Source organism: Capricornis sumatraensis, chromosome 23 (genome assembly GCF_032405125.1).
Source record: "Capricornis sumatraensis isolate serow.1 chromosome 23, serow.2, whole genome shotgun sequence".
Taxonomy (NCBI): Eukaryota; Metazoa; Chordata; class Mammalia; order Artiodactyla; family Bovidae; genus Capricornis; species Capricornis sumatraensis.
In genome coordinates, this window is record NC_091091.1 from 14,486,440 (window position 1) to 14,507,109 (window position 20,670).

Genomic DNA, 20,670 nt, shown 5'->3' on the forward strand with positions numbered 1-20,670 from the left:
TCCCTTCTCGCCCACACCCCTCCTCCCATCTAGGCTGCTAGGTAACACTGACCAGACTTCCATGTATAGCATCATTGTTTGTGTAAAGGTAGTACAGCACAGAAGTGACTGGACTGATACTAAGCAAGAAGCATAAAAAACCACAGCTGTTTTTTGCTGCTAAAATATATCACTACATTTTACTCATACAGCCCCTATCTCTGCTGCTAAGAGTATTCAGTGATTACTTTTCCTTTCCTCAGGCATTTCTTAAAGGGAAGAATAAAATAAATCTTTATTCACAGATTTTGATTGCGCTTCATGGTAACCTCAGAGGTTTAGTTCTAAAGACTGGCCCTGATAGGCGGGGGAATATTAAACTGATGACGGAAGCTGATAATTTCTCTGAGAGCAGGACTAAAAATGATCAATTTGTCCCTGCCACTCCAAGCTACTCCCATTTGGAAATGAACGTCTGCAATAATAAAAGGTGGGGCAAGTGAATCAAAACATATAAATTAAGATGTGGATATATAGATGTAGGTGTGGTTGTGACTAACCCAAGCTGTATTTTATGTCATTCAAAAAAATAATGTCCATTGTTAACTCTATAGTCTGAGAAGCAAAGGCCCCTAACCCTCTGCACATGACTATAAGGAAGATGCCAGAAGTTAAAATCTGTTAATAAATACAACACAATAGTGCCATCTGGCATTACAAAATAAAATTTAAGTTTAAAAAAAATTTTTTTTTCCTGTTTGAGTCAGTGAGTTCCTGGTAAAACTTTCCATTAGGTTCTACCCTAAAAATGAATTATCTTGAACTTTCTAACGTTTGAAAAAGAGAAAAACTCCCCTCTAAAATAAATTCATAAGCTTTTCAAAAAAAAGATACTGTCTTTCTCATTTAGTCTCTCCACTCTATATTTCCCTGAGACCTAGGTTTTGCATCACTATAGCCAACTCTCTAAACAGAATATAAATAGCCTTAGAAAAATACTGAACATTTATTTCTTTTATAAAAAAAAAAGTTACTAATATAACTCTGTTTATTTTATGAACAACCCCGGTGGTGTAAGAAAGGCACTGTTTTGATGTTGAGAGTTAATAACTAAAAGGACCAAAGAATTTTTTGTTCCACTCTTCCCAGCTTAGCTACAAAGAAACAGCACAAAATTTGTCACTTCATGTCACCTAGCTTTTTTAGCCTGGCAAGGGCAAACAAGAGACAGTAAATTCTCATCCCCTGATGTCTGTTTTGTTCAGTGGGAGTAAAAGAACTAGATCTGCAACAACTGCAGGCAAAACAAGCTTCCCAAAGACATCCAGTGATGTGCGCCCATGGCCGTGGGTTTGCTTTTCATGTAGTCCACACTCAGTGAACTATGTCCCTACCGTGACAAGCGTGAACCCAAACCAGCATTTCCCACCTTTGTTCCTATCACCAACTCCTACACTCAACAGTAGTAACATGAGATGCTCAGAAAACAAAATCTGGTGGAGGAGAGGGTGGGAGAACTAAATAATATTGGAAAATACTATACACGTTATGCCCTTCCCAGAGATTCACAAGCCGTATTAGAATACAAAGGTTGGGGAAAGTTCTGTAGTAAAATAACTTAATCTAGTATTACCTGAATTTAAGATAAAGGAAATCTTAACATACTATGTAACTCAGTGGAAAACACTTGTAGAATTATCCACATTTGGAGAACATTAAACAAATAAGAGCTATTTGGTAGCCCCTGCCCAAGAAATCAAGTCTGGGGAGAGAGAAAAGCAAGCACTTAATTTATCAAATGCGTGCATACATATGTGCTCAGTCGTATCCGATTCCTTGGACCCCATGGACAGAGGAGCCTACCAGGGATTTCTATGGGATTTCCATGGGATTTCCCAGGCAAAAATACTGGAGTGAGTTGCCATTTCCTCCTCCAGGAGATCTTCCTGACCGAAGGAATGAACCCAAGTTTCATGCACTGGCAGGCTGATTCTTTACCACTGAGCCACCTGGGAAGCCCAATTATCAAGTAGAGACAGAAATACTAAGAGAAGACTTTACCAAATGACACAAGGGCACAATTTACTGCTCTATGGAAAATGGTAGAAGCAGGGCGTTCAGAGAGCTTCAGAATGACTTCACAGGAGGGCAATTCTGAGCAGAATCTTGTGGGAGTTATAGTTTCAAACATGAAGAATAAGAATCCATAGAGAAAGAACTTTCAAAACAGCTCGTATCTTTCCTGCCAAGCCTGCTTCTCTAGCATTCCTACAATCTCAATGAAAATAACTATTATTCGCACTCAATTCAATCATGAAATCTAGGAGTCAATCCTGACATCCCTTTCTTTCATATTCCACATCTAATCCATCTCCCACTAAGTCCTACCAACTCATGCTACAAAATAATTCTTCATTCAGTTCTCTCTACCTTCAGCCCTAACACCCTGGTCCATACTGCCATCATCTCTCCCATGAAAACAGTCTCAAGAGTCTATACAATAACTTGCTCAGTCTGCTAATTCCTACCTTGTACTCCACAATGCTTTCCCTACAAAACAGCCACCATTTTCAAATATTAATCTGAACATGACCACACTCTTTGTCACATCCTTAAAACCCCTCACCCCTAATTTGGGGATAAAGTACAAAAACATCTCTGTAAACTGTAAGGCCTCTGCCTAACCCTCCTACGTTAAGAGTTGTTGCCCTGGTGGCTCAGTGGGTAAAGCGTCTGCCTACAATGTGGGAGTCTCAGGTTCGATTCCTGGGTCAGGAAGATCCCCTGGAGAAGGAAATGGCAACCCACTCCAGTACTCTTGCCTGGAAAATCCCATGGACTGAGAAGCCTGGTAGGCTACAGTCCATGGGGTCGCAAAGAGTCGGATATGACTGAGCGACTTTCTCTTGGCCTCTCCCTCTGGTTCACTAACCTCCAATGACACAGGCCTCCATAGATATTTCTGTTATTCCCCCCTGCCTCAGGCCTTAAGGAAAAGGTGTTCCCCTACCCAAAACAAACACCCTCCTCTCAACTCCCCAGTTTTCTAATTAAGTCCTATTGATTCTTCAGGTCTAGGCTAAAAAGTCAGTGAAATTCAACTGGAACTTTCCTGACCTTCTAGATTAGAATAGATGCCCTTTTCCATCCATTCACAGCACTTTTTCCTTTTTTTTCCCCTAGTTACCATTATGCTATCATATGGGTTTTAACTTGGTATCTCGTTCCCCAACCCCATGAAACTGTAAGCTCTGTTAGGACAAGGACCAATTTAATCTCGTTCACCACTATATTTTCACGTCCTAATAAAGGCACACAAAATAGGTATTCAGTAAGTGTTAACAGTGAGGCAGCAGACAAGAAAGGAAAATAACATGTGCAAATAAGTAAATGTTGGAACACAATAGACGGGTTTGAGGATCCTTCTGGGATCCTGTTCCCAGAAGGCTGAGATCTCTTCTCTTGCTTCTGATTGTTCAAGCATTACATATTACACTCCACATTTTCCAAATTTGCTATTTCATTCTAATACTAGCTTTTCTTTAAAAACAAAAAATGTACTCACTCCCTAGAGACTGATACTCCCATCTAATCCATCTTCCTCCTGTCACAACCTGACTATGTTCTTCCCTCTACCCCAAATCCAACAACAGCTACCATCACTCCATTAATAATGTACACCCAGGGAAAGGACGGATGGGGTGCAATTCTGAAGAAATCTGTGACTTGTCCACCTGGGAGATGAGGAAGTCTTGAACCAGAGCAGCTAGGAGAAGCAGCAGATGTTCAAGATATTCTGGAACAAAGAGAGGTTTCTTTCTGTGTAGCCAACATAACCACAGCCTCCCCAGAGTATTTTGACAAAAATAAATTAATTAAAAGCAAGAATTAACTACAAAAATTTGACCTGTTTTAAAAATTGGTTGTGGGTACTTAAGAAACTTTCCAAGGTTTTGAAAGTAAATTTCTGTCTTCGCAGATAGAGTATCATAGACTTCAGGAAAGAATTTGCCCCTGGAAATGAAACTGCTAAGAATTCACACATATATGATGTTTCTCTAACTGTAGGTAAGACCTAAGAATAAACTCAGTCCCCAGATTTACTTAATCTGAATCAAAGAGGTCAAACTTGAAAATCTGCACTTTTAACAAATTTCCCCAGTGACTCCTATGCTCCAATTTAAGAAGCACTGAAAAGCAGTTGACCTGTCTGTAGCAAACAGCCACTAAGAGAGACATTGTGTGCAGTGTACGGAGCCTTGGGAAACTTGCAAGTTCAATCAAGTTAAGAAAAGTATCTTCAGGAATGGAACATAAAATCTATAATCTAATCCACCTTACTATAACGTGACTGCCTCAAGTCCTCTCAGATCAGAACAGTCAGTCTGCAGGAAGCATTTAAAAGACAGAAGGGTAGATTAAGAATCCGTTGCATCTCCCAGCGTAAACCAAAAGGAGAGAGGAGGATTTTATCATACTGCGGGGATGACTCTGTGGGACATCTGTGGCTCATCTGATCTTTCTAGAACCTAAACACAATTTTTTTCCCTGTGCTCCGATTATAAGCTCCTGAAGGACTGCTCTATTAATTATTCAATTATTATGAAAAGGTGACTTGAACTACTAGATAAATAGCCAGCCATTGAAGTTTCATTTCTGTTACATCCATCTCCATGATAAGTTGAAACACTGGCATTCTAGTCTGTCCAGGCATTCATCTGGTTGGCATAAATCTTTCCTCCAAGACAGACAGTCCCTGAGAAGACTGGTATAATTTTAGTTTCTAGACACATGCTACTAGAAACTGAAACTTAAGAGTCTGTACCCAAATTGTGTCCCATTAGAGGTCCCGCTTTACTAGTAGCCTCTGACATGTTTCTTTTCTTTAATAAAAGCATTTCCCAAGAGCAAAACGTTTTAAGTAAGTCACATTACTTACCAAAACTTATACTCTTACGTACCTAGCATAGAAATCTGCTTTAGAATCTCATCCTCTCACATAAAATATTCATACTCAATAAGTCAGCAAAAGCAGGAGGAATACTTCTTAATTGTTGCACTTTAGCCATTTGGCTCTCTCTTCCACCAATGGTCTGGTTTTCTGATATCTATTTTCAGTTAAGAAGCAGAATGGTAGCCCACTGGCCGTGCTGTGCTGCCAAAGCTGCTCGGACCTCCCCTCTGAGCTCCCACATCTCTGCTGTCAATCCAGCAGCTCCAGGGCAATCTTCACCCAATATTCCCACTCCAAACCTGATCCTTTTCCTCTTAGTTTTGGAAAGAACTCAGAAATGAATTACTCTGGGGATGTTTTAGTAAATGCCTTATGAGGCATTTCTCCCTTAGGTGGAGAAAACAAAATAAAAAAGCTGCCTGTAAGTCAAGATAGTCAAGTTTCAGCCTCTGTGACCCTGGATAAAACATTTCACTTATCTGAGTTTTGTTTACTTAATGAGAGATTTGAACTAGATGAAAACATTTTCACATCTCTGAGGGTAGCAGCATTCCTTTGATTACACAAAAATCTTACATAAAACCCTAATACTAGAATACAAATAGATAAAAATACATCTTACTTGATATTACTATGTGGTTATCTCTTAAGCATCACAACCTTAATGTATTTATAAATGAACTCAACCTCTGCCTGAAGCCTATTCTTGCTCAGTCCTATTTAGACATGTGGCATCACACTTCACTCAAGTGTTCAAGCTAGAACTTAAACACCATTTTTGAGTCTTCCTTCTTATTTGCTCTCCATATTCAATTCCTCGGTCTAACACCATTAGAGAGGGTTGAGTCTGTCTCCAGAACATATCTTCCGATTGTTCACTTCTTCCAACTCCATTGCATTACCCTATCTTAAAACACCATCTTCTCTTGCCTAGACTATTACCATCATTTTGAACTAGACAACCCACTTCTCCTCTCACTCCACTCCAAACAAAAGCCAGAGTGCTCTTTTAAAACATAAATCTGATCACTTGACCCTGCTTTAAAACATTCATAGGTTTCCTCTTATATCTGGATCAAATTCAAAATCCTTACCAGGCGCTAAAGCCCAGTGAGATCAGATTTCCATTCTTCCTCCAACCTCATATTAATACACCCGCCTTCTCTCCTACCAACCTCAGCCATTCTGGGCTCTATTTATTGATACTTCCTCAAAAACACAAACTCCTTTCTTGCCTCAAGCTCCTCTCCCCTTCACCACTACCCTTTTTTAATACTTTATTAAAAAATAATTCACTTATTATACAATTCATCCTTTTAACCCATTAGCAGTCACTCCCCATTTTCCTGGAACCCTCTCAGCCCTCGGCAACCACTAGTCTAGTTTCTGTCTCAACAGATTTGCTTATTCTGGACATTTCATAAAAGGGAACCATCCAATATGTGGTCTTTTGTAATTGCCTTCTTTCACTTAGCATAATGTTTTCAAGGTTTATCAATGCTGTAAACATTTATCAGTACTACACTTCAAGCCTCTTAAAACATTTGTATTTTGATGTCTGGAATTTCCTTTAAAATATTCTAAAGGAAAAAAGGAAGGAGAATATAAGAAACAAGATAAGCAAAAATGTTGATAATCATTGAAGCTAAGTGATGAATACATAGTTCATTAAACAATTCTATTTTTGTGTATGTGGAAATTTCCAAAATAAAATATTTATTTAAAGAATCTGTTCTAATGAGGTGGATGAAACTGGAGCCGATTATACAGAGTGAGGTAAGCCAGAAAGAAAAACACCAATACAGTATACTAACACATATATATGGAATTTAGAAAGATGGTAATGATAACCCTGTATGCAAGACAGCAAAAGAGACACAGATGTATAGAACAGACTTATGGACTCTGTGGGAGAGGGAGAGGGTGGGATGATTTGGGAGAATGGCATTGAAACATGTATACTATCATGTAAGAAATGAATCGCCAGTTTAGGTTCGATACAGGATACAGGATGCCTGGGACTGGTGCACTGGGATGACCCAGAGAGATGATATGGGGAGAGAGGTGGGAGGAGGGTTCAGGATTGGGAACTCATGTACACCCGTGGCGGATTCATGTCAATGTATGGCAAAACCAATGCAGTATTGTAAAGTAAAATAAAAACAAACAAACAAATAAATAAATAATAAAGATAAACAAATCTTTCCAGACTTTCCATTTTGTCTTTCCAGCCCTAGGGTTTGAGTTTAAACATCTCTCAGAGCAAATCATCCTCCCTTAAAGGATACTTCCATTCTTCCTTTCTGCTGCTGCTAAGTCACTTCAGTTGTGTCCAACTCTGTGCTACCCCATGGACAGCAGCCCACGAGGCTCCCCCGTCCCTGGGATTCTCCAGGCAAGAACACTGGAGTGGGCTGCCATTTCCTTCTCCAATGCATGAAAGTGAAAAGTGAAAGTGAAGTCGCTCAGTCATGTCCGACCCTCAGAGACCCCATGGACTGCAGCCTTCCAGGCTCCTCCATCCATGGGATTTTCCAGGCAAGAGTACTGGAGTGGGGTGCCACTGCCTTCTCTGTTCTTCCTTCCTAGTACTTAACAAAACTTTTGAGTATAAAAATATTTGTTTGAATATAAAAATGTATCATCTCTCTCTCCTTCACTAGAGTGAACACTCAGAAGAGAGACAGCTAGGGTCTGGCACACCATCTGACCCACAGTGGGCACACAAACATTTAATGAAATTAAGGTAGACAGCCCAGAACCCCTCCTTCATAATCAATGTAGGTTCCTTCCAGACCAACTTCTTTGCAAAAGAGAAAAAATAGTGATCTTATTCCACTCACCATCTCCTGTGCTCATATTTTCCTATTACTATAAGCAGTAATACTTCAGATACCAGAGCTATGAACAGTCAGATATTTCTTCAGCTGTCCATGTTTCACTCTGGAACCAGAGTTTCCTCTAGACAAGAAAGCTCGCACAACCTGGTCTGAATTAGCAGAATATCGTGTTTGTACCATGGTCTCACTGATACAGCTGACCTCTCCTCCCTTGGTCAGGCTTTTGGCAGAAAGACAACACCAAATTCATACACAAGTTTGTTTTATTGGATTCTTAGAACCTTTGTTATTGACTAAATCATCTATTAATTTCAGTAGATTTTTATGGATTAAATATACACAGAACTACATTTTACAATAGTAACACCAATCCACAGTAACTCCAATAGTAAAGTAACTCCAATCATTCTTTCCATTTGCTCATTCACATTACTTAAAAAGATCTTTCATATTTTCCTTGTTGCTCTTTAACTAAGAAATTCTGTTAAACATCAAGAGCACTGGCATAGCCAACATCTCTGCATATGGACAAAAGTCTCCCAGAGACCATAAAAACTCGTATGAGATGAAAACACAACATATATTTTAATCAAGTGTGCTGTAAAATGTGTAGGCAAATATCACATATAACACCAGCGATTAGGCTAGTTTCTAACAGGGGCTGCAGCTGTATGGGAAAACATATATAAAAGCTTGTGAAAGTCAGAACACTATGGAAGAAAAATGTTAAGATTCTTTGCTGTCATTCTGATTCCACAAGGGAAATCAACATTTGTCTACTGGAACACATCTTTAAAATAAAAGTGGGAATCAATGGGAAATACAATTGAATGTTTAAATTCTTTATATACAACTGGAGCTTCCCCAGTGGCTCAGACAGTAAAGAATTCGCCTGCAATGCAGGAAACCTGGGTTAGATCCCTGGGTCAGGAAGATCACCAGGAGAAGGAAATGGCTACCCACTCTGGTATTCTTGCCTAGAGTAGTCCATGGACAGAGGAGCCTGGCGGGTTATAGTCCATGGGGTACAATCAATAGCCATTTTCAAATCCTATTCTTTCACACCTAACTGTTCTTTCCAACTGCTACTGCTTCAACTGTACTACTGAAGGCACTTGATTTGCCAAAGTCTACCCTCCAATACCTGATGCCCCATCCGAGCTGTCAACCAATGTCCAAATTCTCTCCTGTCTTCATTACTTGTATCATGAAACCCTGCTCCTAAAGCCTGACAGTATCTGTGTCAAAAACCATTCATCAGGGTAGCATAGATCATCTCACTGCCAAGTTCTCCTCTCCAGCTGGCCCCCACTGCATACACTCACAGGCACACGCTCCAAGCATCTGGCCATGCCAGTCTCACCTCAGAGCTTCCTTTTAAGTTGAATCAGATACCTGGAGTGCTTCACTTCCTATTCCTTTTCCATCATCCAAAGAGTTCTTGAAATTCCACCTGTTCCAGGAAGCCTTTCCAGGTTTTATCAGAAAAGATGGAAGGTTTCACCAGCCTAAATTTTGCTGATAGATCTTGAAACTGTCACAGATAATTCCCTCTGCCCTCTATTACTAAAATGTTTACCAACATGTATGTAAAACATAGAATATAAGTTACAGCCAACACACATCAGCAAGTTCACTTTTTATGTTTTTAGGGGAAAGCCTAAATTTTGTTTACAGGAAATAAATCAAGCATTAATACAATCCTTGATCATACAAATAAACAAGTGTGAGGAAATTGGCCAGATCATCATATTTATACCATGTAATGTTGGTCCAGATGAGTGTATTTCAGAAAATGAGAGTAAATATGAGATATACCTGCCCCATCCTGTATGACTACGTTACCACATTTTTAAAAGATGACATTTCTTCTTTTTCTGTTTTGGGAACAGAAGACTAAATAAAAGCAGGGATCGAAAAATTAACTGGCTGTTCTTTTCTCATTACAGAAAGTCAACACTCAAGTATTTCAGTGCCCTGTCACGCTCTTTCTCTGTCACGCACGTGTATGTGTGTGTATGTGCAGACACATACACACATTTCTGTCATTATCTTCTTCATCTACAACTATCCAACTGCAGACTTCTACAGAGCAGTGACCAAGTCATTCTAGGCAGTGTTTAGCTTAGCACTTGATGGAAAGATATCATGGCTTCTGAAAACGATTAAGTCAAACCTTACAAATAAAGATGGGGAAGGTAACACGGAACTAGGAAGAGTTAATTATTTTCTCAGCAGTTTAGAAATTACAGGTGATCGCATATTCTTGATGCCTAGTATTTAATATACTATGATTTTTAAGTATATAATAATTGAAAAATACAAAGTCAAATTCTGGTCTGCATAGACATGGGGTCTGACTTCAAAACAATCCTCATCAATAAGCATTCAGTAAGTGCTAACTATATGTACGTCACAGTGTAAGGCACATGAGACAACTGTCCTCAGAGAACTTATCTCCCGTTGAAGAATGAGGACATATAGAAAAGGCAGAAGGAAAGTAAGCAACAGAGCAGAGGAAAACATGGCCTGTAAGGCCACCAGGCAAGGCTTCCTGGACGGGGTAAGGCTTGAGTCAGGCTTGAATGCATTAACTAAAGATAGGTTTTAGTTAAGTAAATGAGAGGAAGGGTGGACAGTACTTGCAATGGCTAGACAATGGGAAAGCACAAGGGTTGGTCAAGGGGAAGGTGAGGTAGGAAAAATGGGAGATGATGAGGCTGATGAAACAAGAAGACGTCAGATGATAGAACTCCTGAATGGAGAAAGAGGGTAAGAAAGACAGAAAGATGAAACAAGCGAATGGAAAGGGATGGGGAAGGCCTGAGAAACTAGAGGAAATATACTGACAAGGTCTGGGGACTGACCAGTGCCTAAGATGAGAACAGGGTCTGTTATCTGCCCCTGAGATGCTGTCCTTCTCTATTCCTTCCCTGAGAGCAATCAATTTCCTAGCACCAAGAAAAAAAAAATATGTTACATAATAATTACAGTAATATTATTTTCTACACTTGAAATTTTAAAATTATAAGAGGAAAAAATGTTAAAGGGTCTTGTCATAATTAAAAAATAACCAATTATACAAATGTTTTTCTTCACCATCATGTGAAAACAAAACTGACTATGTGATTCCACCATGAAAGAATGTTTCAATGGTAACTCAAATACATATGAAGTCCTGCTGATATCCACCTATTCAACAAATATTTACTGTGGAACAAATACTATCAATTTAATATTATTATTTTCTCTCCAGGACTCATTTACAGAATCAGAGACATAACATCACCCAACAAGCAGCCAAAAGACAAGGGTTCCAGTCTTGGCTCTGACTTTAACTTGAGATCACAAAGCAAGTTACTTCATCTCTCCCAGCTTTTGCAAATGAGCACCAAGCAACCAGCATTTGTGGAATGCTTTTAGTTTATAAATTTTCCTCTTCCATTTTTTATACTTTAATTCACTAACTTAACATTCTTAAAAAAAATTTTTTTTTTTTTAGTTCCTGACCCGGGATTGAACCCAGGGCCCCAGCAATAGAAGCCACAGTCCTAACCACTAGACCACCAGGGATGCCTAACTAACATTCTTGAAGTTGGACAAGGTTGATTTTATTACTTCATAACTTATAGATGAGGATACCAAATGTTAGTGATAAAGCAGTGATTCCAACCTAAGTTTTTGACCCTGAATTTCATACCTTTCTACTAGATTAGGCTTACCCTACCTACTTTGTAATATTATTTAACAAATTATAGATATGGAAATGCTTTAGAAAGATTACAGCAATACACAATGAAAGCAACATTACTTTGCTTGGGTGTGGACAGGAGAGAATGCAAGTTCTATGGATCTTAGAGCCTACATAAATAGAGGACCTCTCTTTAAGAAAAGAAAACAAAGATAAGGTAGAGAACTTGGAAGGGATCCCACGAAAGTGAGGGTACCTGAAACTCAAGCTTCATTTAGCTCCAAGGTAAATCTGTCTCTGGATGTAACACAAAAAAAACTCGCCAGTCAAGCTACTAAGATCAAGAATTGCCCTCCAAAGCCTAACTTCTAAGTAACGTGAAAAGAACGCAGTGAGGACAGAACAACAACAAAATACAGATGCTTGGCCTTTATTCCCTTAAGATCATTCACAATAAACCATATAACACAAACTTCCAGTTAGAAATAGTCTTTGCCATGTCTTTATCGGGATTAGAAGAACAAATTACCAACTAACATTGAAAAATAATTATAACAAAAGAGATAAGAGAATTATTTCACTAAAATAATTAAGCTAGAACATCATACCACACCATAATTATTGTTTTACACACACAAGTATAAACACACACACACTCATATTTACTCACAATTTGGCAAGCAAAAGATCTCATTAAAAAAATTTTACCTCGTCTTCGCCCATAGCTCCTGGCTGCATGTAAACACAGAAGAAAACCATGGGTATTTGTATCAAAATGCTGAATTTAGAAATAAAAAAATATTCACACAAACCTTTTCTAAGTATTCTCAGAATTAATCTGGAGATACTGTTCAACGTGACTAAGAGATATTACATTAAAAAAAAAACCCTTTATGAAGCACAAGTTAAATCACAAACTTAAAGAGAAATTCAACTGGATGCGGCAGCCACTGGAAAGGATATAATGGATGCTTAAGTTTAACAAATCTTATAAGGATCTATATTGTGGCCCATTATCTATATCAGCTATAGATAAATAGAGTTCTGTAAAATTATTTGCTGATTTCTAAATCTTCATTCGTACTATGTACTACCACCAGACATCACTTTGAAGTAAAAAACATTCATCCTAAATAAGTAAAAACTGTGGTGTATGGTGGTCATTCTAAATTTCTTCACACACATGTAGACACACACACACACACACACACACACACACTTCACAGTCTTCCCTGAAAACTGCATAAAAATTTTACACAATTAGCTGTTGCTTTACAGAATGTGTTACTGTAAGTTTTCTCTAAGCCTCCTCATTTATTTTCCATACAGTATTACAGGTGTAGGAAACAATATTTTTTCATCTAGAAAATGAATGGAAAAAGCAGAAAGGAGGCAGTGGGTACATCCCATAGTGAAGAACAGAGTACTTTAAAGATTATTTTTCCCTTCAAAACTCAAGGCCCACAGAGTATATTGTTACAATGTTTAACAGAGCTAGACTACCATCATGCATATACTATAGGAGATCCTGTCATCTACAATGACTTCCAAAGTGGAAAGTTTTTCAAATTTGAAACCCCACATTCAGTAACACTTAAATGAGAACTCTATTTAATCCATTTTTTAAAGGCAGGAAATGTTACCATATTAACTTTAAACCAAAAAAAAAAAAAAAAAAAAAACCAAGGATAATTTGGGGTTACACTTGTAGCATGAGGCAGAACTAAAGAAAACTACTTCTCTCCTAGCAAAAGAATTCAGACTTTTCAGCTAGAAAGTTGAAATACCAGTTGCTAACCTCATTCTTCCAGTTCCCATCTTTCTTCAGACACCGTACTCACCCTCATCAACACACTTTTGGCCTCTTCACTTTCCCATGACACAAATATTAAAAAGGGTTAGCCAGATTAAAAGGATTATTCAAACTCTACATACTCCCTAACTCTGTCATAGCTTTAACTTTCAATGAAAAATACCTCTTCTGAATTCACATAGCGTTTACTGTTCATGTTACTTACAAGCGGAATGCATTCTAAAAAAAAATTTTAGGAACGTTTATACTTTTCATTATTTGGAACCTGGAATTCATTTTCCCACAGAATGTGTAGTAAATGGTAGTTTCCTAGCTTGGTTCCTCCCAAAGCCTACTTCACTTATAATAAATAACATGGGTAAATTAACACTAATAGACAACACTTAAAAAAGAGAGAGGAAAATAAGTTTTGACGTCCTACCACTTATTTCTTTGTCTTTTCTCCCATCCCCAGTGATGTCATGCTGCCCAACACTCCTCACTATAAAATCTCTATTCAGAGAGGAAATAAAACATTTTGTATTTCAAAATTACTCATTTCTCTCCCAAACAATACATTCCCATTCTTTCATTCTATCTGATTTCTGGCCAGATACTCAATGAAAAAGAATTTGATTATGATACTAAGGTACAAATGACTCATCAGACTTTAACATCCCTGAAAGATAAATGAAAATACTGCTCACTGAAGACTTTAACTGCTAAACATTCAGGTAATAAAGAACACAAAGTGAATAGAACCAGACAGTCAAGGGGGAGGGGAAGAGCCTCCTGAATTGGGGACAGGGAAGAGTTGCAAAAGACATACTTGGGAGTTTTTTATTTTTGTTTTGCCTTGAAAGAGGTTTTATTTATCTCTCACATTGAAACTGCAAAAATAGATCAGTATTTCACAAATACTTGGGAGTTTTAAACAAAGTTTCCTTAAATGGTTCATGATTTTTACAGACTCCTCTTTTTCCATTTGCTGATATGAACAGTAAATTGGCTGCTATCAGCCTGGAGACTCTGATAACATGGGGCAAAGATGGCACACGGAGTCAGTTCAGTTCAGTCGGTCAGTTGTGTCTGACTCTTTGCAACCCCATGGACTGCAGCAAGCCAGGCCTCCCTGTCCATCGCCAACTCCCAGAGTGTACTCAAACTCATGTCCATTGAGTCAGTGATGCCATCCAACCATCTCATCCTCTGTCAGCCCCTTCTCCTCCTACCTTCAATCTTTCCCAGCATCAGGGTCTTTTCAAATGAGTCAGTTCTTTGCATCAGGTGGCCAAAGTACTGGAGCTTCAGGTTCAGCATCAGTCCTTCCAATGAATGTTCAGGACTGACTTCCTTTAGGATGGACTGGTTGGATCAAGCCAATTTAAAGCAGTGATCTGAGATGCTTCAATTTGCTTTAATCATGCACTGTGGAATAATTACTTGCTACCTTGGTCCCAATTTCAATAGTTTACCTATGATATCTGTAGTAATTTTTATTGTAACTGCTAAAACTTAATGAGTTTTTACTATGTGTGTGAAATAATACAAAATACGACCAAGGATGAGATGCCTGGATGGCATCACAGACTCGACGGACGTGAGTCTGAGTGAACTCCGGGAGATGGTGATGAACAGGGAGGCCTGTCGTGCTGCGATTCATGGGGTCGCAAAGAGTCGGACACAACTGAGCAACTGAACTGAACATATTTTAATATCATTTAATATACTCCACAACTTTATGACATGAGTATTCTTTTGCTTTCTTCTTATAGATGAGGAAAATGGGACACAAAATTAAGTATCTTGCCTAAAATCAAACAGCTAGGAAGTGGTGGACTTGGAATATGAATTAAGCACTCTGGCTCCAGAGTCCACACTTTCAACCACCTCACTATACTGTTAAATTCCCAGAGGAAAAATTCACTATCTTATGTTTCTTTTAATACTCTCTAATGCACCGGGCAGAAAGCTCTGTATCAAGCTAGCATTCAGCAAATATGGCTTGTTAGCTATATGTGCAATCAAAGGAAGGAGTAATGCATGTCATGATGGCCTTCTGAATGTAGGCCACCTGTGTTGGTGATTAACACTTTGCTCATAAGGGCTATTTGCAAATAGACAAATTAGAGTCAAACTCTTCCCTAAGGGAGAGGTAATGAAAAGAACACCAAGGAGAGAAATTTGGGAGCACAGCAGCAGTGCTTCCCCTGAGAACAAAAATAGCTTTACACAAGAAAGAGTACTGAATACATAAACCCAACATGAGCCAGCACAAAATGACCCCACATAGAAATAAAGGAAGTAATGTGACTGCTCAGTATGCTATGTTAGTAATGTAATCTATGAAAGCGTAAAGTTACACCAGATATGACAAGATATGATAATTTTCAAAGTCTTATCTACTTCCTCCAAACTTTATTTATTAGCAATCATCACCATTACAGATAAAATTCTTTTACTGTTCATTATGTATTGAACAACTTTAGACCTCATTTAAGAATGCTACATTCAGTTTCTAGAAGTCAAGGTAGTGGTTACCTTTGGCTAGGGGTATTAACTGGAAGGAAACCTGAGGTGGGGTTCTGGGGTATTGATCTAGGTAGGGGTTAATTTGTGTTAGGTTTGTACTACGTATATATTTATGGTCTGTGCATTGTTTGGTACATAATCACACTTCAATTAAAAAAAATAGCACAAACATTTTAGATCAATTCCCTGGGATTATATTAACGTACAAAGTCCAAAAAGTTAAATTTTTGTAATCTTCAAAGCATAAACCTGAATAATCCAAAACTGAAAAAAACATATTTTGCAATCCATCACAATAAGTATAAAAGGGTGCATGTACTATGGGATATAGGATATGCCAGTTACTCTGAATGCCAGTTACATGCTCAATGACCAGTGCGTTGTGAACGGTACCCTCATGTTAACAGCACGGAGCTCTGTTAGGCACAGGAGGCACTGTTATAAAACGGACCACCTGTTACTCCTTAAGACTTGGGCCGCATTAGGTTTTAAATGGCTGCACTCACACACGTGATTCTCTAAGGACAACCTGTGATCTGACTTTAAAATCTAAACTAAATTTTCATCTACATGGATTCATCCAAAGTTGCTGAAGTTTCTGTAGCAAAGTAACATCATACACAGATTCAACTATAGAGGTTCAAAAACACTGGTGCATAGCATGAGGCAGTAGGAGAGAGGTCTACCTTCTTTCTTTTGTGGATCAAAGTAGCATGCACCCATTTCAGGAACTTAAGCAGAGTCCCTGAGATGCTATACTTAGGAAAACAAACAATATACAAAGATCTTAACACAACATTTTACTAACTGTCTTGGAAATATGTCAAAACTGTTGACTATAGGGACAAGCTGTTAACTTCTCTACTTGCAATAAAATCAGTTTCTAAGAACACCCTGTAAACTTATTTTTTAATACCATTTCAATATTCAAAATTAAATTATATTAGAACATCTAATGGTCCCTCCCTTTCAGCTTCCATCTAAGTACTAGTCATGCAAAAAAAATCTACCTAAGATGGGTCAGGATCTTAAAGTTAGTACAAAAATATCCCCCTTTTCCTAGTTAAGACTGTAAATTCCCAAAGAGCAGGAGTGATGGAGTTTGTCCCATGAATGCACTGCCTCTATCTTTGTCTTTATAGTGGCAGGTGAGAGTTTTAGCTCAGTAACTTTCAAATCTGGCAATTTATAACTGAAAAGATTAATTTATTCATAAACTTAGCAGCTAAAATGATGCCGGAAGGGATGGGATACATTTTCATCTGCTACATTCCCATAAAGTATTTGCATGTTTCAAAATCCCTTCTTCCTACCCTTTTCTGTTGAACTCTTACCCATTTTTTCAAAAAATCTTTTCAAAAAATAACACTAATAACTGGCAAGTGTAATACTAGTGTTGCTTACGTACTTCATAAAGGAAAAGAAATACCATGTAACAACCTAATAATTTACTGTGATCCAGGCACTATATGCTAAATGCTTATGTTCTAATTGCCAAAGCAACTACCATAATGTATATTTCCAGATGGGCAAACTGAGGCCCAAAGAGAATGCCTGGTCCAGGTTATTCATCAGGGCTGGGACGGAATTCAGGTTAACACTGGCTCTAAAGCATTTATTCTTTTTCTTTTAAGTTGAGGTATTATTTATATTCAATAAAACTCCTCCACTATAAGTTTACAGTTTGATCCATTTTGGTAATCATATACAGCCATGTAACTTGTACCATCATAATTAACATACAGAACAATTCATCTCCCTAAAACATTTCCTTGTGCCCTTTGGCTGTTGATCTTATCCCCTGAACCATGGGCCCTGGCAACCACTAATCTACTTTCTTCATTTTGTCTGCCCTTTATACAACCGCATATAAATGGAAATCAATGTGTTTGACTTTATCTAGCATAATGTTTTTGAGATTTATATATGTTATTACATGTGTTTTGTTTCTCTTTATTGCTGAGTAATATTCCATAGTATGGAAATACTACAACTGATACATTTACGAGTTGTTAGGAAGTGAAATCCATTCACCCTAAAATTCAAGGGTTGAAGCCCTAACCAGCAATGTGACTATATTTGAAGACAGGGTCTTTAGAGAGATAAATAAGTTGAATAAGGCCATAAAGGTAAGGTCCTACCCACAAGCACTGCTGTCCTTTTAGGAGGAGGAGATACTAGGGGCACCCATGCACAGAGTTAAGGCCATGTGAGGTCACAGCAAGAAGGCAGCCATCAGCTAGCCAAGGAGAAAGGCCTCAGGAAAAACCACCCTGCCAACACCTTGATTTTGGACCTGCAGTCTCCAGAACTGCAAGAAAACAAATTTCTTTTATTTAAAAAGCCACCCGGTCTATGATATTTTGTTATAGTATCCCTAGTAAAGTAACACATCAGTCAATGGACATTTGCAAAGCTTTTATTCCTAACCACCAAGATCAAACAGCCAGTATTTCAAACCTGTACAGTCCTTGAAAATACACAGAAATTCCCTTTAGGATTTCCACAACCTTCTCATCCTCCAAGAGTTTGCTCTTAGTATTATGCTGTTGTTTAGTCGCTAAGTCTTGTCCAACTCTTTTGCGACTCCATGGATTGCAGCCCTCCAGCTCCTCTCATAATCCAAGGTTAATAAAAAGAAACATCTCACTCAAATTTTCACTACTAATATGGTAGTGCTATTACTACCATAATATCCTGTCTCATTGCTCACAAAATGTTATAGGAAGCTTACAGATCTTTAAGCAACCTTCCACACGAAACAGGAATTACTTCTATAACCAACACAAAGATATTCTCCCTGGTTCTGCTAGAAAAACTTCATCAAGGTATTCTTGATGGGCTTCCCTAGTGGCTCAGTGGTAAAGAATCCATCCGCCAATGCAGGAGACACAGGTTCGATCCCTGATCCAGGAAGATCCCACATGCCCGGGAGCAGCTAAGCCCATGTGCCACAACTACCAAGCCTGTGCTCCCCAACAAGAGAAATCACCCCAGTGAGAAGCCCCCACACCGCGACTAAACAGTAGCCCCCGCTCAGCCACAACCAGAGAAAGCCTGAGCAGCAACAAAGACTCAACACAGCCAAAAATAAAATTAATGTAAAAGAAAAAGAGCTAGGGTTTAAAAAAAAAAAATGAGGCTCACTTCAGTCTCTTGAGTCATTTTTCCCCCAAGCTTTTTTGTAAGTATTAGCAGAATCCTCTCTCCTCCAACAAATGAACCGTTAACAAATACATCTGTTCCCTGAACACAGTTGTTTAGGGTGAAGCAGTATACGATTCAGAGCCCCACCTCTTAGATATTCCTCCTCATAATGGTCCTTAAAGTATCTCCTCAGGTGCAGGGGTTCCAGAGAACATGACTGAAAACTGAAGACTTATGCTCCATGGTAGGACAATTCTTTCCAGTTGGAAAGTTCTTTCTTACACTTGCCTCACTGCTACTCTTAACCATAGACACCAGCCCCTTATGTGAGGATCATTAGTTCATCCCCTTGCAGTTCTTTTCTGCAATGAAGTTATCGGTAGCTATTCTTCGTAAGAAACAGTTTTCCATACCCCACATCACCCTTAACATCCTCCTTCAGATAAACCCAATTTTCCAGTAAGACAACACTTGTCTGTCCAGGCTTCTCAGGAGAACAAATACCAAAGCCCTTCACCATCTGACCTCTGATCACCTTTCATATCCTCATTCCCACTATTCCATACATGAGACTCATATATTCCAGTCACACCAATTCAACTATTCTTCTGATAATATCATTATAATATAATCACTTATCCAGTTAACATAAGGATCCAGATACCCACATCTTAACATCTATTCTTCTCTGCTTCCTAGGGAACTCCTAACTCCCCTTTCCATTTCTCTCCACTATTATTTTTCCTATCTTGTCCAAAATGGTCAAGTCAAGGCTTCACTATACCATCGTGCAGTGTTCATGCACACCTCGTATTAATGTCTAAACTACATTTACCATATAGGTTACTAAGTAAACCTCTCAATAAGGGACATGCTATCAAAGTAATCACTTCAGAACTTCCAGGTCCATGTCTTAAACTTTTCACTGAAACAGAGAAAGGTCATTTAAAATTTGATCATCTGACAAGATTTCTCTGGAAACAAACCTAGGTAAAGAACCTCTGCATGTCACTGCTGTCACTGGTTAGAGAGTGTGGACATGCACATGAGCTGGCATCAGTTGACACCCCTGCACCCTCACACCTGAGGCCTCAGAGCTTTCCATGGGAGTAACTGTTACCACCTTCCTTTTAATTTCAGTAGCACATTGCTAAATGGCACACTAACTGCTCTCCCCCAAAGCCACAAAATCAAGCAAAGTTCTGAGGATCCTAATCACATACCAGAGTATTTTATGTTTTACACCGATCAGTCTGTCAAAGTCAGGCCTGAAAATGCCTACGGCATGCACCCAAATATCTGGCATATGTTGCCAATAAAGCATCTTCACTATGCCAAAATCTCACGAAGCCTCTTTTACTCACTCAACTTTTAGATTGTTCAGGATAGCCAACACTTGCCAACCCTACACGTCTGAATTCCCAGATAATGTAGGAAATTTATACAGAGGGAGGAAAGGGTGGACAAAAACAGCTGCTGCTGTACCCAGGCCCCTTACTCAGCCTCTCTGGCTCCTCCCTACCAACAAGGCTCCTCTCAAGTGGGCAGGAGGGCTCCTTCATGGAAGAAAGTTATGGAAAGGAACAGACCCGAGAATGTGGGGAGAACTCTGGCACCACAGAGAAAAGCTCATTCCCCTCCCTGGTGCCACCTTTGGTTCCATGTTGCTTGTAGAGCCAAGATGAAGAATTACTGCTAACTCAAAAGGAAAAAGAGAGGGGTACATGGGTAGAAG

General features: G+C 38.8%; 1 protein-coding gene across 3 annotated transcripts in view; it reads right to left on the minus strand.

Moving 5' to 3' along the window:
* Positions 1 to 20,670, minus strand: part of CPEB3 (cytoplasmic polyadenylation element binding protein 3) — a 149,672-nt gene that overhangs the window by 74,390 nt on the left and 54,612 nt on the right. The window contains exon 4 of one of the 3 annotated variants that reach the window (XM_068961513.1): positions 12,173 to 12,196. The exons of the other annotated variants lie outside the window; for them this stretch is intronic. Within the exon in view, the coding sequence (XP_068817614.1) occupies positions 12,173 to 12,196 (24 nt within the window). The remainder of the gene's footprint in view (positions 1 to 12,172; positions 12,197 to 20,670) is intronic. 3 annotated transcript variants of the gene reach the window in all.